The 17530-nt window shown below is 47.6% G+C and overlaps 7 protein-coding genes across 7 annotated transcripts; 5 read left to right on the top strand and 2 right to left on the bottom strand.

Moving 5' to 3' along the window:
- The first annotated feature begins 383 nt into the window (after positions 1 to 383).
- Positions 384 to 3381, top strand: BDCG_00486 (CMGC/MAPK protein kinase). The gene is made up of 6 exons (XM_045415996.1): positions 384 to 616; positions 736 to 1186; positions 1384 to 1516; positions 1594 to 1660; positions 1719 to 2033; positions 2099 to 3381. The coding sequence occupies exons 2-6, from the start codon at positions 1074 to 1076 to the stop codon at positions 2740 to 2742; spliced, it is 1272 nt and encodes a 423-aa protein (XP_045271816.1). The 5' UTR covers positions 384 to 616; positions 736 to 1073; the 3' UTR covers positions 2743 to 3381.
- Positions 3382 to 3383: 2 nt separating this feature from the next.
- BDCG_00485 (uncharacterized protein) lies at positions 3384 to 6046 on the top strand. The gene is made up of 3 exons (XM_045415995.1): positions 3384 to 4106; positions 4250 to 4622; positions 4688 to 6046. The coding sequence occupies exons 1-3, from the start codon at positions 3805 to 3807 to the stop codon at positions 5480 to 5482; spliced, it is 1470 nt and encodes a 489-aa protein (XP_045271815.1). The 5' UTR covers positions 3384 to 3804; the 3' UTR covers positions 5483 to 6046.
- An 883-nt stretch (positions 6047 to 6929) lies between these two features.
- Positions 6930 to 9254, top strand: BDCG_00484 (cutinase transcription factor 1 alpha; the record flags this gene model as incomplete). Its single annotated transcript, XM_045415994.1, has 2 exons — positions 6930 to 8434; positions 8534 to 9254. 2 exons carry the CDS (start codon positions 6930 to 6932, stop codon positions 9252 to 9254), a joined length of 2226 nt encoding a protein of 741 aa, XP_045271814.1.
- Positions 9255 to 9275: 21 nt separating this feature from the next.
- Positions 9276 to 10593, bottom strand: BDCG_00483 (uncharacterized protein). The gene has a single exon (XM_045415993.1). It carries the CDS (start codon positions 9811 to 9813, stop codon positions 9508 to 9510), a length of 306 nt encoding a protein of 101 aa, XP_045271813.1. The 5' UTR covers positions 9814 to 10593; the 3' UTR covers positions 9276 to 9507.
- Positions 10594 to 11505: 912 nt separating this feature from the next.
- Positions 11506 to 13711, top strand: BDCG_16152 (uncharacterized protein; the record flags this gene model as incomplete). The annotated part of the gene is made up of 4 exons (XM_045425413.1): positions 11506 to 11605; positions 11675 to 12369; positions 12437 to 13033; positions 13274 to 13711. The coding sequence occupies 4 exons, from the start codon at positions 11506 to 11508 to the stop codon at positions 13709 to 13711; spliced, it is 1830 nt and encodes a 609-aa protein (XP_045279194.1).
- A 1240-nt stretch (positions 13712 to 14951) lies between these two features.
- BDCG_00480 (uncharacterized protein) lies at positions 14952 to 15437 on the bottom strand (the record flags this gene model as incomplete). The annotated part of the gene is made up of 1 exon (XM_045415992.1): positions 14952 to 15437. One exon carries the CDS (start codon positions 15435 to 15437, stop codon positions 14952 to 14954), a length of 486 nt encoding a protein of 161 aa, XP_045271812.1.
- Positions 15438 to 16344: 907 nt separating this feature from the next.
- BDCG_00479 (phosphoesterase) lies at positions 16345 to 17476 on the top strand (the record flags this gene model as incomplete). Its single annotated transcript, XM_045415991.1, has 2 exons — positions 16345 to 16351; positions 16484 to 17476. The coding sequence occupies 2 exons, from the start codon at positions 16345 to 16347 to the stop codon at positions 17404 to 17406; spliced, it is 930 nt and encodes a 309-aa protein (XP_045271811.1). The 3' UTR covers positions 17407 to 17476.
- Between the last annotated feature and the right edge of the window lie 54 nt (positions 17477 to 17530).

Raw genomic sequence — 17530 nt, 5'->3', positions numbered from 1 at the left:
GTTATAAGTATAAAATATTTTCATTCTCTCTCAAGCGAAGCAAATATTTTAATCATAATTCCAAGTACTGTAACTGCCCACCCACTTGATCTGGTTCAACTCAGGGTTACGAAGAAGTGTGATAAGTGTGATGATAATATGATATGGCCTTGTATGTGAGTGTGTGAGTGAGGAACAATAATAGAATAAGGTAATCTGCATCTTGGGTCTATTTTTGCGATTATTTGCTTTTTTCCTCATTGGGATAAAGAGGTTGGAATGAGAGGTTTTTTTGGGATATTGATGCTATTCTATTGGTATAAGATATGAGCATCCTTATTAGCCCAACCACCGGCGGTTTGCCCCGCCTTCGCCGTAGTCATCATCCAGCCGCAGAGGAAGGTCCCACCCACAACCCTGGATCAGCCGCCTGAGCCCATCTCCCCTTCTACTCCCTACTATCTGATGTTGTTCTCCCCCCTATTATTATTTATTCCCAGCCCTCGTTTTGCATCACTCCTCAATTACTTTTCTCGTTCTTTCTTCCTCGCGACTCCAGAGTGATCTCGTCTGAGTTCTTCGCCCGCTTTCGCTGTTCGTTGATCTACTGCGACGACGCTGCTTGGCTTTTTTGGCAGTCAGTCCTTTGCCTAGCAAACTACCCCTCCTTTGGTCATCCAGACCAATCAATCCCCCTCCTCTCGATTACATACATCACTTGATCAGAAAAAATACTCATCTTTACGTTGTGAGCAGGTCAGACAATTATCGTTCAAACCGTCCTCGTAGCACTGAAAAGTCCGCTCGTTCCGCAGTCTCAGCCGCAGATCCAAATACCATACCATACCTCCGCCAACCCTCTTCCTCCTCCAATTCCGAGTCTTTCTTTCACGCTCAACTTCCTTTCTTTGATATCAAGTGACCAATATAATCTTCGACGGCCTGGAAGTTAACTCGTTGAAATCGTTAGTCTAATCAATCGAAAGCACAAGGGATAAATATACCACAGGGACTAGAAGAGTATCCCGCCGGTTCATATACTTTGGCCCATCCATTCGATATTTCTGTAAGACCATTGGGTTTAACGACCAGATATGTCGGACTTACAAGGACGTAAAGTGTTCAAGGTGTTCAATCAAGATTTTATTGTTGACGAGCGATACAATGTTACTAAGGAGTTGGGACAAGGCGCATATGGCATAGTCTGGTCGGTTACCTTTAACCCTCCCTCCTTTCTCTAGCCGCCCCCCCCCCTCTCTCTCTCTTTGCCGATGTGTTTCCTCTTGAGGCTACGTGTCATTCGATATCATGCACATGCCAATGACATCGGGGAATACTTACCATCGCCCTACTTTTGCCGTTATCCATCGCGTTGAATTCAGCTAACCTGTTCCTTCTTTGCAGTGCTGCCACGAATGTTCAAACTGGGGAGGGCGTTGCCATCAAGAAGGTTACAAATGTATTCAGCAAGAAAATCTTGGCCAAGCGGGCTCTGCGTGAGATTAAACTCCTCCAGCATTTCCGCGGCCATCGCAATGTGCGTCTTAGCTTTAACTTAGCGCCCGTGCTTCCCATCCGGGCAGAAAACGGCGATAGGGCTGACTGAAGATACAGATCACGTGTCTCTATGACATGGATATTCCAAGACCAGACAATTTCAATGAGACATACTTGTATGAAGGTAGGTGGAGCTATTTTGTTTTTGCATGGTGACGGGATACTAACTGCTACATTGCCAGAATTGATGGAGTGTGATTTGGCGGCAATCATCCGATCAGGACAGCCCCTAACCGATGCTCACTTCCAGTCCTTCATTTACCAGATACTCTGTGGATTGAAATACATACATTCCGCCAATGTCCTGCACCGAGACCTTAAACCGGGCAATTTGTTGGTTAATGCTGACTGCGAGCTTAAAATTTGTGACTTTGGCCTCGCCCGTGGCTTCTCCATCGACCCAGATGAGAATGCTGGTTATATGACTGAATACGTTGCCACCAGATGGTACCGCGCCCCTGAAATCATGTTAAGCTTTCCAAGTTACACAAAAGCCAGTAAGCTGCCCTGGTATTCCTAATATTGCTTAATTAGTATTAGCTAATGAAAAAATAATTACCAGTCGATGTTTGGTCTGTTGGCTGTATTTTGGCCGAACTCCTGGGTGGTCGACCATTCTTCAAGGGCCGCGATTACGTTGACCAACTCAACCAAATCCTCCACTATCTTGGAACCCCCAATGAAGAAACCCTTTCACGCATTGGTTCTCCCCGTGCGCAAGAATACGTCAGAAACCTCCCGTACATGCACAAAATCCCCTTCCAGCGCCTGTTCCCGAACGCGAACCCAGATGCCCTCGACCTACTTGACAGAATGCTAGCCTTCGACCCATCTTCTCGTATCTCTGTTGAAGAGGCTCTTGAGCATCGCTACTTGCACATCTGGCACGACGCTTCGGATGAACCCTCATGCCCCACCACATTCGACTTCCACTTCGAGGTTGTTGATGATGTTCCGGAAATGAGGAAAATGATCCTTGACGAAGTCCTCCGATTCCGACAACATGTGAGACAGGGATCCCAGACACAGGCCGTGGCGGCACAGCAGGCAGCACAGCAGGCCCAGCAGAACGTTCCGATTCCGGAGGACCATACTGGTGCCTGGAAGCAGGAAGATCCCCGGCCCCAAGAGGCTATATATGATGGTTCCCGACACCCCAACGACCTCGAGGCATCACTCCAGAGGGGAATGGATGTTGTTAGATAAGTATACTATCTAGACAGAAAAGGAAATGATAAACAAGAGAAGAAAAAGATTTATTAGTCGAAGATACCGATACACTCATATGCTTTGATCGGAATATTGTCCCCGAAGAGTTTGACACACGCTACTCATTTTTGTTTCCCTATCCGGCACCTAATTTATTGAATTATATATGATTATATATGGTTCCTTTGTCCAGGAACCCCCCTAATTTCCTTGGAAGTTTATACTTGGTTTGAATTTTTTCCTTATGTTCGTTTCTGTCTCCGTCTCGCAAAGTTAAGTGTTTTCCAATGCTTTTAAAAGCGATTGTCAGGGTTTTTAATCACTTTATGAATGTCTATGAGGGTTTCAGGCTGAATGAAGGATGGATAGTTTGGTACAAAGGATGGAATATTTTTGCTCGTTGCCCCTCAAACCTGCAAACGGGTTGGATTTGATGGATATGGTCGGCTAGGAAGTGATGGAATGGGGGTCATGCCTTGCTACCTCGGTATACCTCGTCACAGTTTAGACCTGATTAAACAGTCAAGCATATATAGGAATATTCATTCAAGTTATTCCTTGGGAATGTTGACCGTGAAATTTAAAAAGCACTAACTATCACTGAAATTTTGTTGATTGTTCTAAGACCTCTTTCCCCCCCCCCCCCTTTCATCTTTCTTCTGCGTAAACCCGTGTTTCCAATTGATCAATTCGGGAAATTATGGAGAGTTATAGATCTCGATGATGAAAAAGACCTCTTGACATATCCTCTGTTCACACCCATGACGTCATTTCTGTTACTGTACAAGTCACGTGCCGTTTATCCGTCCCTGCTCTATATTTTGGCTCATGCTCAGAGCAGTTCTTAGTTCAACTTCAACGTTGCAAGTTGGGTAGTATATCATCCTACCCTTCGTAGCCTTTTCTCGTTCTTTTCTTCTTTTCTTCTTTTCCTTCATTTTTCCTCTTCTTTTTTGTTTACTTTCGGCCTCCTGATGAGCCCGCTCCTCGACCAAGCCAGCAGTCTAGTTAGTCCATTGCCCGAGACAGCGAGGAAGAAAAACTTGAACTTATGGCATTATGGTTGTGTTTGTCGACCATGAGCAGGAGCACATTAATTCTGCGGCGCCGGGAATTCCCCATCTCGGTGCGGATCCTGTGTTTCTGAAGCATCCTGGCCATTCGATGTTCACGGATTCGCGAAGACATGGTGGTAGTGACGGTGCCGCGGGCCGCGATAAGGGCGGCGATAAGGACTGCAATGGCGCGACAGCGGAGGATTCTTCCCCCGCAGCCAGGAACGCGAATGATAATGTTGATGATGGTGGGCAGCGGGGCAATCCAACCGTTAATGGATTCTCAGCTGCTCTGAGTTGCTATCCGTATGCATAAATGAAATCTTAGATCTTTCTTTCTTTCTTTCTTTTATCTCACTGTTTTGCTCTTCAGGAACATGCCGTTTGTACTTTGTATTAAGTGGTGTTGATTATACTAAGTTTAAGAATCCATTCTCTTCTATCTATAGAGTGGTCGTTCAGATTGCCAGGTCCGTCGACCTGAACACCCTGGATTCGTTAGCCATGACATGTCTTCAGTTCCGCGCGAACCTACTGCCCTACCGCTCACAGCTCGTTCGGGAAACCTTACGGTGCGGCAATGAACCTCTGGACGATGTGCCTTCTGAAGACGGTGATAGCAGTGATAGCAGCGCAGCTCCGGGCCTTGTTTCGGGTGATCCGCCTGACATCTTCCAGGCTTTTCCCTTGCTCGATACTACCGCTGGTGGCACTGCTCCCGTTAGGTACTGGGGTTTTCCCAGACTTACCACGAGGAAGGTAGGGCGATGTGCTCGGGATATGGTCGCAGAATGCCAGAGATGCATGTATATTGTTTGTAGGGTAAATTATACTATATTCCTTTACCTCGTCGAAGCTGGGCTGAGGCTGATACTCTTGTTCATCAGAACTGCACTATGAAACAAATTGGAGCGTCATCGTTGAGATCTAGACTTCGTCGCCTTTGTTCGACATGTCGTACTGCCCCGTTATCCGACCACTTCTTACCTTCCGTCCCTTCACAACATGATAGCCATGACCACCACACGCACTACCGCTCACACGCGCTGTCACAAAGCAGGACACGGACGTTCACAAATAATATATTTGGTTCCAAGGCCTGCCACTGTGAGGAGTCCATCTGGCTCTGTCAACCATGCGGCCAGCTTCTCAGCTCCGATGATACCACATATCAACGTGTGTGGACGTGGAGGACACGCTACAGCCCCTATCTAAGTGGTGGGTTGAGAACAGGGATGGGAGAAGGCTGGCAGGGAGTCAAATGCGGGCGCGGGGAGAGGTGTCTTGCGGCAGAGGAGATTGAGATGGAGGTTGACTGTGACGTAGATGATTGGATCTCCGATGATTCGGAACATTATCGTCATCAGCATAATAATAATCATCGTCTTGGTAGTAACAATGGCGGCTACGATAACTGTCATCTTCCGCCGCAACACGGCGACGGGCATGGGGGTGGGGAGCCGGGCTATCTGAGACAGGAAATTGAAGGCGTGGGCGGGGTGGTTAAGCAGAAGGTTAAGAAGAGGGTGAGGGTTGGCGCATGTGTGGAAGAGCATGAGGATGAGAAGGGATCCGAATCGTATTTAATGAGGGAGTACTTGGGAGAGGTGAGGAGTTGGTGTGGATGGTGCGAGCGGGTTGTACCGTCTATCAAGGAAAGAGAGGGTCTCTCGAGTGAGTAATGATTAATGTTAGCCAAAGCCCTCCTGTCTTCATTTCCATGTCTTTGTGAGGGGGTTAGTTCCCTTGATTCCTGGTTACCCAGCGTTTTCCACGCATTTGATCGTGAGCTAGTGATTTCCTTTTTCCTCCACCGCCGACGTTGGCTGCTATTATTACCAATGATGTATGGGGACTTTCATAGATCATGTAGATAAGTTTGAAATATTAGACTCTCTAGCTTTCCTGTCCCATGCTTGGAATATGCCCATGACTTGATGATTCTTATTGTACGAGCAGGGACTAACTTAAAAGAGGTCAAGGGATGAAAAACAGCCTTACGCAACTGGCATAGTTATAGGTTTTATTGGCTGTGATTATCATAGTTATCTGTCCTGTTAACTTTCACCCATGATATATGCTCACTGCATGGTTCTCTTCATGACTCCATTTCCACCCCATTTCTCCTTTGCGCCACCTATCCATCCGGGCGATGGTGACAATCTCTCTATATATTATAGAAAAACTAACTTTTCCATGCAAAAAATGTTGGTGATTACTACCCATACCGGAAGAACGTAGGGTTATTACACGACCGGATTATGGTTGTTCCACCATTTCAATCGGCGACACGGTCGCCGAGCAGCAATAAATCATAGTATTATGTGGATGCATTTTCAAATATCTCTTGTGTGTTGGTGATATCTGTATCTTCTTGGCTTATCTTGTGCGTGTGGTTTTGTAAGTTCTTGGTAAGCACGACAGCTTGGGATAGGTTCAGTTTCGTCGCAGCAATGTGGAGAAAGCAGGAGGATGGGATCTCATGATAGATTATGTTTTGTTCATGAATGCCATCATCATGAAAGATATCAGGCTCCAAATTCATTTGATATGTAGAGGAACTAGCAATATCGACTACCTCATGCTCGCTAGAAAGTTGAGGGATGATTCCCTCACTTGTTGGCGATATCTGGCGATTTTCGCGCTCAATAGAGTGATTATCTTTGGAAAGCCGCTCTGAGTTCAGCTGTTTCTCGAAGAATCATAGTCGTACAGTAAAAAAGTCCTCAAGTACTTACCCTCTAAGAGGGCTACTGCTTCGGTATTCACCCGGAAACGATTGGTTGTTTATTAGTGTCCGATGTTGTTCCTCACTCAGCTCATTTATTAATCAACGCTTTGTAGTGGGCAGTCTTCATTATTTTGGCCAAAGGGCCACAGTAATATTATTAAATAGGCATGGACTCGCAAGAGAAGAACAGAACGATTGATTGGGGCCACGGCAATGAGCGGTCCAAAGCCTATTAGCATCCACGCCCAAGCTGGCGGCCAAATCTCCCCACACCGGTGACTTGGTGAGTGACACCACTCTCAAAGAAAGCCTAACAACAATACGGAATAAACGCGCTGCCCTCCACTGCGTCGGTTTTGACGGTATCCCGATCGAGCTATATCCGATGCCCGAGCGACATGGAAGCCAGCGCCCGGAGTTCTCCTCTCAACGGCGTCACCCGCAGTGGCAAGCCTCGGCAACGAAGCGCCATTGCCTGCCAGCGCTGCCATGCCCGCCGAGTCAAATGCAATGCGGCCGACTCGGGTATTCCGTGCACCAACTGTGAGCGCGCGCAAACCTCGTGTCAGCTCATAGAGTCGAAGCGGGGCAGGAAGCGCGTAGCTTCTAGTCTTCCTCCTTCGACTTCGCATACGCTTCCTGGGATAATAAACAACAATACTCCTAGTATACATTCAAAACTCCCGCGTCTCAGCCATGGGTCGCCGATCTGGAGTAGCCTTGCTGGAGATGGCTCCCTGCCCGAGGGGCCTGGTTTGCAGCTTATCCCCCCACACGACCGTATTCGATCTGGAAGCGAGGGCCCAGAGACGCTCTATGCACAGGTCTTAGAGAATGCTGGAGGCTCACCTGAACGGCCCAGCCTGGTCAAGCCTGGCGGCCAGGTGGTTTATCTGGGCGAGACGTTCAATCTCACATACTTGCTTCAGGAAACCAGCAAGAAGAGCCAGCCCGTTCCAAAGCGGCACGTTCTGCTTCCACTACATCCCAGGATGAACCCTTCCTCCCAAGGCCGTAATTGCGATGCCGCGACGATGGATTTACTACAGCGACAGGATGCTTTCTCCATCCCCAGCGTCAAGATATGCAGAGAGCTGTTTCGCGTTTACTTCAAATACGTCCATAAACATTACCCGATTCTGGACCGTCGTGATTTTGCTTGCCGCTATGCCGACCCAACCAACCCTCCTTCGTTTCTGCTGCTTCAAGCCGTCCTGTTCATGGGCTCAGGCCATTGCGATGTATCAGTGCTCAAAGATGCCGGGTTTAAGTCCAGATACGATGCGAGACTAGCGCTGTTCAAGAGAACAAAGGCTTTATATGATTTAGACTACGAGTCTGATAAACTTACAATCTGCCAGTCCCTTTTCTTAATGAGCTTTTGGTGGAATAGCCCAACTGACCAGAAAGATACGTGGCACTGGCTTGGTAACTCCATCAGCTTGGCATTGACGATCGGGATGCATAGAGATACGCACAATTCTGACATGAGTTTAAGAGACCAGCGGCTGTGGAAAAAGATTTGGTGGTCGCTTTTCACTGAAGACAAACACGCAGCTGCGGCGCTGGGGAGGCCTGTTCATATCCGCCTTCGCGATTGCGATGTAGAACAGCTCCACGAGTCAGACTTCGAGGAGGAACCCGCTCCAGATCCAGAAATCTTCGGTGTTCAGGAGAGAGTCGATATTTTATATGTTCTTTTTCTTAGCGAGCTATCGAAAATCGTCGAAAGGATAATAGATAAATCGTTTAATGCGCATGATAAGACACTCGCCGCACAGGCTGATACACTCCAACTATGCGAGGAGTGGCTCCTGGACTGGGAACGCCGACTACCACCAGAACTTCACCTCTCACGCAGCGGAGAATGTGTATGGACGGGTATGCTACACATTGCCCACTGGTGAGCCCAACCAAATTTTTATTTATTTCTTTATGCTACTCCGCTATGTGCGAGTCCCCGCTACTCTAATAGGACTTGCTAATTCTCTATATTTGCTAGTTGGTTCCGCATCTTAACTCACCGATCAAGAACTCCCGAAAATCCATCATCGCCCTCCCGCTCAACGTCTCATCAGGTCGCCATGAACGCTGCAAATCGAATGGTACGCATCATCGAAGAAGTACTATCCTCCTCTGCCATTAACCAGTGTCCGATACATGTAATCCCCGCATTATTCGCCGCCATGTCCATGCACACGCAACACATCTGTTCCGGCGACCCAGTCCGCGAACAACTGGGTTCTGTCAAGATCCGGCTGTCGATGATCGCGCTGCGGGAACTGCAAAGCACCTGGCCCGTCAGCGGCTGGATTTTCCTCCTTTTCACGAAAATCATTCGTCGGATCCGCGATACGGATGATTACCCACCGGCCAATAACAATAATACCAATATCAACAATACCAACAATAATAATAGTTCTGATGGGATGACTGAGGCCGCTGTTCAAGCTCTCACGGTGGGCGTTGGTGGTGGTGGTGGTGGTGGTGAGTCGGGGATGCCACCTCCTGAAACCCCTACCCACCCGCATGTCCAGATAACGCCCGGTGGCAATGTCGTTGGCTGGGATCCCCATGGTATTAGTATGCCGTTGAATTTCTCGACTGATTGGAGTGGCGTCACGGATGGGGACTTGTGTCTTGATCCCGAGTTTGATTTCATGATTGGGACGCCCCGGACATCTACGCCTCGCATTCCTAGGCCCAATTTTTATAATTCATAATCTATATACATATATATATATTTACTGTCAATTCACTGTTTTTTAAAAAATTATACCCGACAGAGTAACAATATATCAAGTACACAGTGAGTATAGGCTTGGTAGGAGAAGTGGCCGCCACCCGAAGTGAAAATCGCAAGCGTTTACATCCAGGAAACATCGCTTTGGCCTCAGAAGGAAGTAACAGTGTTTCTCAATTAGGTAGCCTGCTACATCCTGAGGTCTACACCTGGTTTATTTTCCTTTCACTCCATCATTGGCCTAACCATCCAGAACACTGCATTGATCGAACTGCGCTTTCGATAACATCGCCCTCATCGCGGGATGCGACAACATTCCAATTCGCCTGACTCACCACTGTCTGCGTCGCCAACTTTGCTTGCTGACGATTATTTCGAATAGCTTGTCTTTGCGCAAGGACAAACGGCTCCGGAACATCATAGATCATAGCGGCGTACGCAGTTGTTATTTCAAGGCACGATGACGACCGCCAGCGAGAATCGCATCTTCCTACTTTCCCCTCAACAAGCCATCTTTCTTTGACGATAACTACAAGCATCTGCTTGATCGACTTGCTTTAAACAGGCTGCTAGATCGCGCAAGCAACCAAGCCCACGGCCACCCCTCTCCTACCACCGGAGCAACACACCTACCGTGACCTGGGTATCTCATCAAATATACGTAAGCACTCCTCCGTGCATGAGAAAGTAAGTTCATACACCCGCAGTACGGGGGAACGTCATATTGGCTAGCAACTTCAGTATTTTCATTGGGCCTAATCAGCTCGAACGACTTCTTCTGTTCCCGCGGAAAACTCCCCTTGGGATTCAGCAAATATCAACGTACAGCAGTGCAGTCAAACCTGCAGGTGGACCTTGCGGGGGGTTTGCCAGTGGCGTGTGGCTAGGAAGCAGCCTTTCTCAAGAACGTCTCTGCTGACGCGGCCTTGTACCGTACCTTCTTTCCTGCAGAGAATTCCATGATAGAGTCGCCCAACCTTAGACCCCTGCTTGTGCCTGGTGGCATTCAGGCGCCCGTTGTTCTTGAGACAGGTAGAGAGGGCTCGTTGGGGTTTGTGGGGTATGTGCATGGTGGGGAGGGATCAGGTTCAGTCATTCTGACTATGTGCAGGTATGCCTGGCCAAGTTTATATGGGATGGAGTTCAAGGTAGGGTGGAATGTCATGGGCGGAAGTGAGGCATTAGGACAGAGGGACAGTGGGTGGAAGAACCGTGCACTCATCATATACCTGTCCTGCAAATATATTGTTTGAAAGGAACTCAACGCTCCGGGGATCGAGAGTTGATCAATGACAGGGTGGGAGAGCATAGACTCTAAGCTGTCAACCATGATTATCATCCTTGACCTTACATACGCTCTATCAAATTTATATAACTACGGAGCACTGGGTCGCAGGGCTGCGCCGCAACCAAGCAAGTGAGGTCAGCACTTTAGCGAAACCTGCTCTTCTACGAATCTCGAGAAACGCACGAATCACTGGTACGGCGTAGTTCGGCATAGAAAATATTTGAGACCTGCAGCAAGTTGTAGCGCTCGGCTAACAGCATACACGCGTACATATACTTCCAAGCCACACCTAGTGACGCCCCAGGCTACATACAACTCTCCAAATTGCAAAGCCAACAGCATGTTGAAGCCGTCTCGTATTGCGCGTCCGCAGATTTGTCGGAAGAGTGACCCTGCCAATTCTCCAGTGTTCGACCAATTGATAGGGATTGAGGGTTCTGATATCAGTCAGCTTCCGCGGAGGCGGGGAAAATAAGTCCCTGCACACTCTAGAAATTTATATTGAAATTCCGGTATCAGAGTCAAAATTGCTCCAGTGCAGCTTCAATATTTCGGGGTTTTGGCTCTAAACGATAGGGACTCAACGGTACCCGGCCAGATGAGTGACAGACACAACAAGCGCTAAGCAGAACCCAGGATCACCTCTAAACAGTTCAGGAGGGATGGTAATATTTTTACCAGTTAGATTACTAGCGTTTGTAGGGACTTACGTAGGTATTTTTCATATTTATCAACAATAACCGGCGTTCTTTTTTCTCGCGATCAAATATTTATAGCTGGCTATCCCTCTCCGTTTATCTCTTTTAATCGTATTCATATTTCTATCTTCTCAACATCATCTATTTGTTTTACGCTCTTTACTCAAGCGAATCCGATTTTTAGTTATACTTTGGCCTTTGATTCAGTGTTTTTGCTCCCGTTCCTGGGGGGTCTTGCAGCTATCATGAAGGTGGACAAGTTCTGGGCCTTGCTGACAGCTACAGCGAGTTTTGGGATCGGGCTTGTTAATGCAGACGATGATGATTTGAGTGTCGGTTCACTTGGTGTGTTTAATATTTATCATCCAAAAGTATAAGCACAAATCAATTATTCATTGAACTGACAACGAATAGATTCTACAAAAGCCGCTGCAACCGCTATCACCCGTGGTGCAGCGAGATACTACAGAGGCAATGAACCTGGCGAATCGCCTGGTATCCTGCCCAGACCGTATACCTGGTGGCACTCGGCAGTATTGTTCGGGAGCCTGGTGGACTATTGGCATTTCACTGGAGATTCATCGTACAACGACATGATCAAGCAAGGGCTATTGGCCCAGGCTGGACAGAATCAAGATTACCAGCCCGCCAATCAGTCTGCCGGCTTAGGTAACGATGATCAAGCCCAGTGGGGTTTGGCAGCATTGTCAGCTGCCGAATTCTCATTTGACGCTCGTTCTGATGAATGGGCTGGGTTCGCCAGGCTTGTTTTTCAGACCCAAGCTAGGCGCTGGGACGACGAGAAATGTCGTGGAGGGCTTAATTGGAGAGTAAATACTTTTTCCGACGGACATAGTGTTAAAAATAGCATGTCTAACGGCGCATTCTTTGAATTGAGTTCGAGATTGGCTCGATACACGAACAACCAAACCTATGCAGAATGGGCGGGGAAGGCCTGGGATTGGATGTCGGACATTGGGTTGCTAACGGACGACTTTAAGGTTTTTGATGCTGCCGATGGCAATACTGATTGCAAGGAGATCAATGATGACCAGTGGAGTGCTAATGTTGGCTCCCTTTTGTCTGGCGCGGCTAACATGTACAATATGGTAAGGACTGCCTCTAATCCATCTATTTGCCATTTCACCTTAACTAATTGCGTTTGCTCCCTTTAAGACAAACGGAGATTCAACCTGGAAATCTCGCGTTGAGGACCTGTTCAAGGGAGCGAGCATTTTCTTCAAACGCGATATCATGTTCGAACCTGCCTGCGAACCGGACGAGAAGTGCGATATTCGGCGGAAAACTTTCAAGGCGATCCTGTCCAAGGCCCTTAGGAACACAGTGCAACTGGCCCCTTTTATGAACGACCTTGTTCTGCCGAAAGTCGAGGCTTCTGCCAGGGAGGCTGTGGACGAATGTGATGAAGAAGATGGATATCACATGTGTAGCTACGACTGGGTAGACGTCGATAACGACCGTGATGACAAAGACGACGACAATGATGATGATGAGACGCTTGGAGAACAATTGTCTGTGCTTCAAATTGTTCTAGCCAAGCTTGCTGGAATGGGAGAGGGTACTCCGCCCGGCAGACAATCTTCCCCTGGCGGCTCTCCTGGCGGAGCAAATTCCAGAGGAACGCCCACCAACGGAGCACCGCCCAGTGCTTCATCTCCCAACGCCGCGTCGTCAGTTATGGATTTGGACATCCGGCAATGGGGTGCAATTGTTGGAATGACCGCTTTAGCTGCCATGCTTGCCAAATGTTATGTGTGATGTGTAGGATAACACCCTGATATGATTGAGATGATTTTTTCTATGTATAATGTGAATTTTATGTGTTCCTGTTTGTGAATTATATCACAGGTACATTGTTTTTAGTTTATGTGTAAATGTGCTTTGTGAGTACTATGTAGAACAAGCAGAAACAAGGGATGAGTCACTCACTTTCCACTTTATTTAACCCCTGAGTGGAATGGGCATTCTTTGGGTATTTTGATGACTAATCAGACTGGCCGCTTGATCCCCTCAACCCAGTTTGTCAATGTCTCCCTCTATCAAATACTAACATTGAAAAACTTACTAGACTTTTGCATGCTCTTTTTAATTGCAATGTTTGATTCACTCTTTCACATTTTAAACACCTGGAAAGCGAGGGCCTGGGATAAGAAACCATCGGCCTCCCCCGCTGCATCACAAGAGTACGAACCTATTCCTGAGGACTATCCCATATTTCCTCCCCCACCTCCAGAAGAGATTATCAAAGACCTCCAGAGGTATTCTTCTATTGTGGCCTTGCGTAAATATGCGGCACCTAGAGGCATTTTCCAGGACAGCTCACTCTATACCTTGTACCGCCTGTATGAGTACTTTGTGCTTGACGAAGTATTTGTTGGGGGTCCCGCGGTTGGTCGGCCCTTCTACCAGCAGTGCGCTGGTGGTGATTGAGCTCTTTTGCCCCAGTATCCTACAGGTTATGAGACTGTTAAGCGTGAGCCCTGCTGTGGTCAACATGCATGGGTTCGATCCCAGAATGGACTTAAAAATTCCTAACAAATACCCTGGACATTTTAACAGTGCCAAGAGACATCCCAGGAGTGTGCCCTAGAAGTCCCGTGAGTCCTAGGACTGAGTGGTCCAGTCCATTATTAAAAAGGAGCCATTGTGGGGAGGCCACTGAAGGGAGCCACTGAGAGGAAGTACTGTACTCTGTGGTAGCTGGTCTGAGGGGGGGTGTTGGGGGTCCCGCGGTTGGTCGGCCCTTCTACCAGCAGTGCGCTGGTGGTGATTGAGCTCTTTTGCCCCAGTAGCCTACAGTATTCGCATATAGGAATGTTCTTGAGTGGCTCTGGAGGCAGCCCCAGTGGCGTATTAGCGATATATCCCAGACCCCAAGGATGATGATCCGTCCCGATACGAATTCCTAGCAGCCACAACCTATCTCATTGTGAGAGCTTTCAATGCGAGAGTGAAACTTGGGCTCTCAAGAAGTGGCCGTGCACTCATGTCGGTTGAGGAGGCTGAGGAAGCTAGAAACAAGCCAGAGAGTGAGCGGCAATATGAAAAGGCACCTCTGTGGGCCGAGAATGTGCCTGCGCTTAAGGAGATACTAGTCATCCCTCCTCTTGATGGTACTTGTTTTATCCGGCGCAACCGATGAACGAGCAGACCCGGACTTTCTCGCGAAAAATATTGTCCACTGGACTCCACATATACATTTTACCTAAGGCAGTGCGTTTGCTACTCCCAGCAGAGTGAGGCTTCCAATTTGTCACTGATTCTTGATGGTGCGTTTTCATTTATGCTTGCTGCGTACATGGCCCCGATACCACCAAGCGCGAGATCCGATTCTGAACTCCTCCGCTCGTTACGCTGCCTCAATAATAACAACTTTGAAATAGAAGAGCATGAGAAAGAAAAAAAAAAAAAAAAAAAAAAAAAAAAAAAAAAAAAAAAAGGGGGCAGAGAAAAAGAAAGGAAAAGAAAAGCAAAATTCACATAAAAGGGTCCAACAATATTGGTATTGCAAGAAGAATTAATGCTCAGGGTCCGCCAAAATACCTGCTTCTTGCCTTCTGAGTCAAGTTGCCGAACAACTCAAACAATGCCGTTTGCTCGATATAATCCCCTGTATTCCGGATTCACTCTATCCCTCAGGAAGCTCCGTGATGTGGAATGGTTGAATCTTCTAGCCCATCCCTCGATTATAGCCAGTGAAACGGGTCGGCCACCGTGACAGCTGATGAACTGATGGAGATAATGAACGGCGTCGGCTAAGTCGTAGGGGCGAATCTGAGACCCTCCTGTGAGCAGTCTGGAAATTTTGCCCGAGAAGGCATAATTCCATGGTGCAGGCCAGCACCTTGAGCCCGCGCCGATGAAACACGACTACATTCTGTCGCATTGCCTCTTCAGTCAATTCTCGGTGAAGTGACGGCGACAACCAGATCTGATTTTCTGTATTAAACCAGTCTGTACCAAGCGGCGCGGAACTACGGCGGATAGCATATTGCATCGCCTCGTCAAACAGTACTCGGGAATTGTTATTGAGATTCGATCCGAAGATATCAACGTCGTGGGTGGACATGCGGTTGTGAAGAAAAAGCGTATTGACTACACCTCCAACTGCAGTCACGGTCATATCTTCATTCCTTTGACTCAGGAACTCGGCCATCGTGTTCAAAGCGTTCTCCAGCACTGACCTCTCTATCTCATGTGTGGTCTGTGGGATGGGAATTCCATGGGCATCGGCTCGGTTTCGCGGAAGGTGTATCATTACCTCCTTAGGCGCTCCTATCTTCACACCTCCGGGAAGTCCACCACGCGCTGGCCGTGGGCGTTGCTATTCTATCTAAGCGGATACTTTCGATGACTCGCAACCCATCGTTGAATCCTTGAAGTTTTCTACTTGGCTGTAGGATGTACGTCAAAAAGGAGTGTATGCAGGGCCTTGGACTGAGATAGAGGAGGGCGCGTGATTCCTTTGAACTTAGAGTCACACTCGTCTCTTGCTAGAACTTTTTTTTTTTTTTGGGGGGGGGGGGGAGGGATGTATGAACTTGGTCAAAAAGAATGTGTGGTGGGACATTTGTTTCGATACTATTTTGTTGTACGATCTGATTCCTCCTGCTTCAGTGGTCTTTCTGATGCTTGGTATTTATGCTTTATTTACCGCGCCCTACGGACGTAATACTTTCCTATGATTAAGGGGTGAGCAATGGTTTGATATTTCGAATAGCCGCTTGCACTACGAGGTTCAACTCTCTGCATTCAAAATAACTATAGATATCTGGTCAGATCCTTTGACTTAGCCGCTTTGGAGATTAATTCGCTACCAACAATCCAAGCTGCTATGTACGGGAAAGTTCTGAAGGATGTGCCATGATCTAATTTTGATTGTTGATAATAGATGGTGTTGTTGGCTAAGCGCGTTGTCAAAATTAGCGGAATGTATGTAGTTGTTGTTACCAATTCTGATAGGGCATCATCAATCTGGAACCAGTTGGAAACAAAATAATAAGGATTGGTTGGCGGCTTTTGTGACAAAGGATAGTTACCTTCTCCCCGCTCGCTTCGGTAATATGTACGGTGCAACTGCTAATTTCTTTGTCATTACCAGCACTACTCCCCGAAGCATTAACCTCCCAGGATGGCGCTAACGTTCAATAGCATACAAGCTCCTTCATAAACACCCGTTACATCAATCATCCACTCTTTCAGCTTCCCGGCCTTCCCCTTCAGTTCCGATCAAAATCGTTTGTATATCGGACACCCATAACACACAACCTGATGTCCTGCCAGGCGATGTGTTAATCCATGCTGGGGATCTCACAGAAAATGGTTCTTTCGATGAAATCCAATCACAATTAAGTTGGCTATCTTCACAACCACATCAGCATAAAGTCGTTGTGGCGGGGAATCACGATGTATTACTGGATGAGGGATTTCTGGAAAAATATCCCGAGCGCAGATATGGAGATTCCCGCACCCGCCGCGACCTGAACTGGGGCACGATTCATTACATACAGAATTCGTCGGTTACTCTTAACTTTGAACGTGGGTACGAAAAAAATCCTGATCACAGGCCCCATCGAGCCGCTGATGAGGGTGATGAATCTCTTCAAAATCGATCCACACCACCAGAAATAAGATCTCTCTCCGTATACGGCAGCCCATGGACACCACAATACGGCGTATCTGCATTTCAACACGCTCGTGACGAGGATGCCTGGACCGACATCATCCCAATAAATACAGACATCGTTGTAGTCCACGGGCCACCGCGCCATCATCTCGATATGCGCGATTTTCACCGCGCTGGATGCCCATTACTAAGGGCTGAAATAGCTCGTGTTAAGCCTTCCCTTGTGGTATTTGGCCATATTCATGTTGCAAATGGACGAGAAAAAGAAGTTGTCCTTGACCGGACAAGGCGCATATATGAGGGAGTTATGAATAACTGGGGTGGGTGGCCCTCTCTTGTTTGGATGGCTTGCTGTGTCCTGTTCGCTAGGTTGAAACTGGTATTCATTGGCCAGGAGAAAATGGCGAATTCTGCGAGAACAGCCATATTCGTCAATGCCTCTTCAGTGGAGGGTCCAGAGAATCTACTGCTGAATGACCCCATTGTTGTGGAGTTATGATACCAGTTTGGAGGCGGTAGAAATCATATTTTATATTACTTGCATCTTATTATTCTCGCCTGGCATATATTAGGCTCATTTAAGGTTAAAAGGAACCATGGGCCAAAAAGTATATGCTTAAAGC

The sequence above is a fragment of the Blastomyces dermatitidis genome (assembly GCF_000003525.1).
Source record: "Blastomyces dermatitidis ER-3 genomic scaffold supercont1.1, whole genome shotgun sequence".
In the NCBI taxonomy this organism is placed as follows: domain Eukaryota; kingdom Fungi; phylum Ascomycota; class Eurotiomycetes; order Onygenales; family Ajellomycetaceae; genus Blastomyces; species Blastomyces dermatitidis.
Note: the sequence above shows the minus strand (reverse complement) of the source record. Positions and strands in the feature narration are given on the sequence as shown.

Bases quoted from the DNA above. Each gene is read 5' to 3' on its own strand.
- BDCG_00486 (XM_045415996.1), top strand. From the start codon at position 1,074: ATGTCGGACTTACAAGGACGTAAAGTGTTCAAGGTGTTCAATCAAGAT. The intron at 1,187-1,383 runs GTCGGTTACCTT...CCTTCTTTGCAG, and splicing joins GGCGCATATGGCATAGTCTG to TGCTGCCACGAATGTTCAAA. The intron at 1,661-1,718 runs GTAGGTGGAGCT...CTACATTGCCAG, and splicing joins TGAGACATACTTGTATGAAG to AATTGATGGAGTGTGATTTG.
- BDCG_00485 (XM_045415995.1), top strand. From the start codon at position 3,805: ATGGTTGTGTTTGTCGACCATGAGCAGGAGCACATTAATTCTGCGGCG. The intron at 4,107-4,249 runs GTATGCATAAAT...TTCTATCTATAG, and splicing joins GCTGCTCTGAGTTGCTATCC to AGTGGTCGTTCAGATTGCCA. The intron at 4,623-4,687 runs GTAAATTATACT...CTTGTTCATCAG, and splicing joins GCATGTATATTGTTTGTAGG to AACTGCACTATGAAACAAAT.
- BDCG_00483 (XM_045415993.1), bottom strand. From the start codon at position 9,813: ATGCTTGTAGTTATCGTCAAAGAAAGATGGCTTGTTGAGGGGAAAGTA.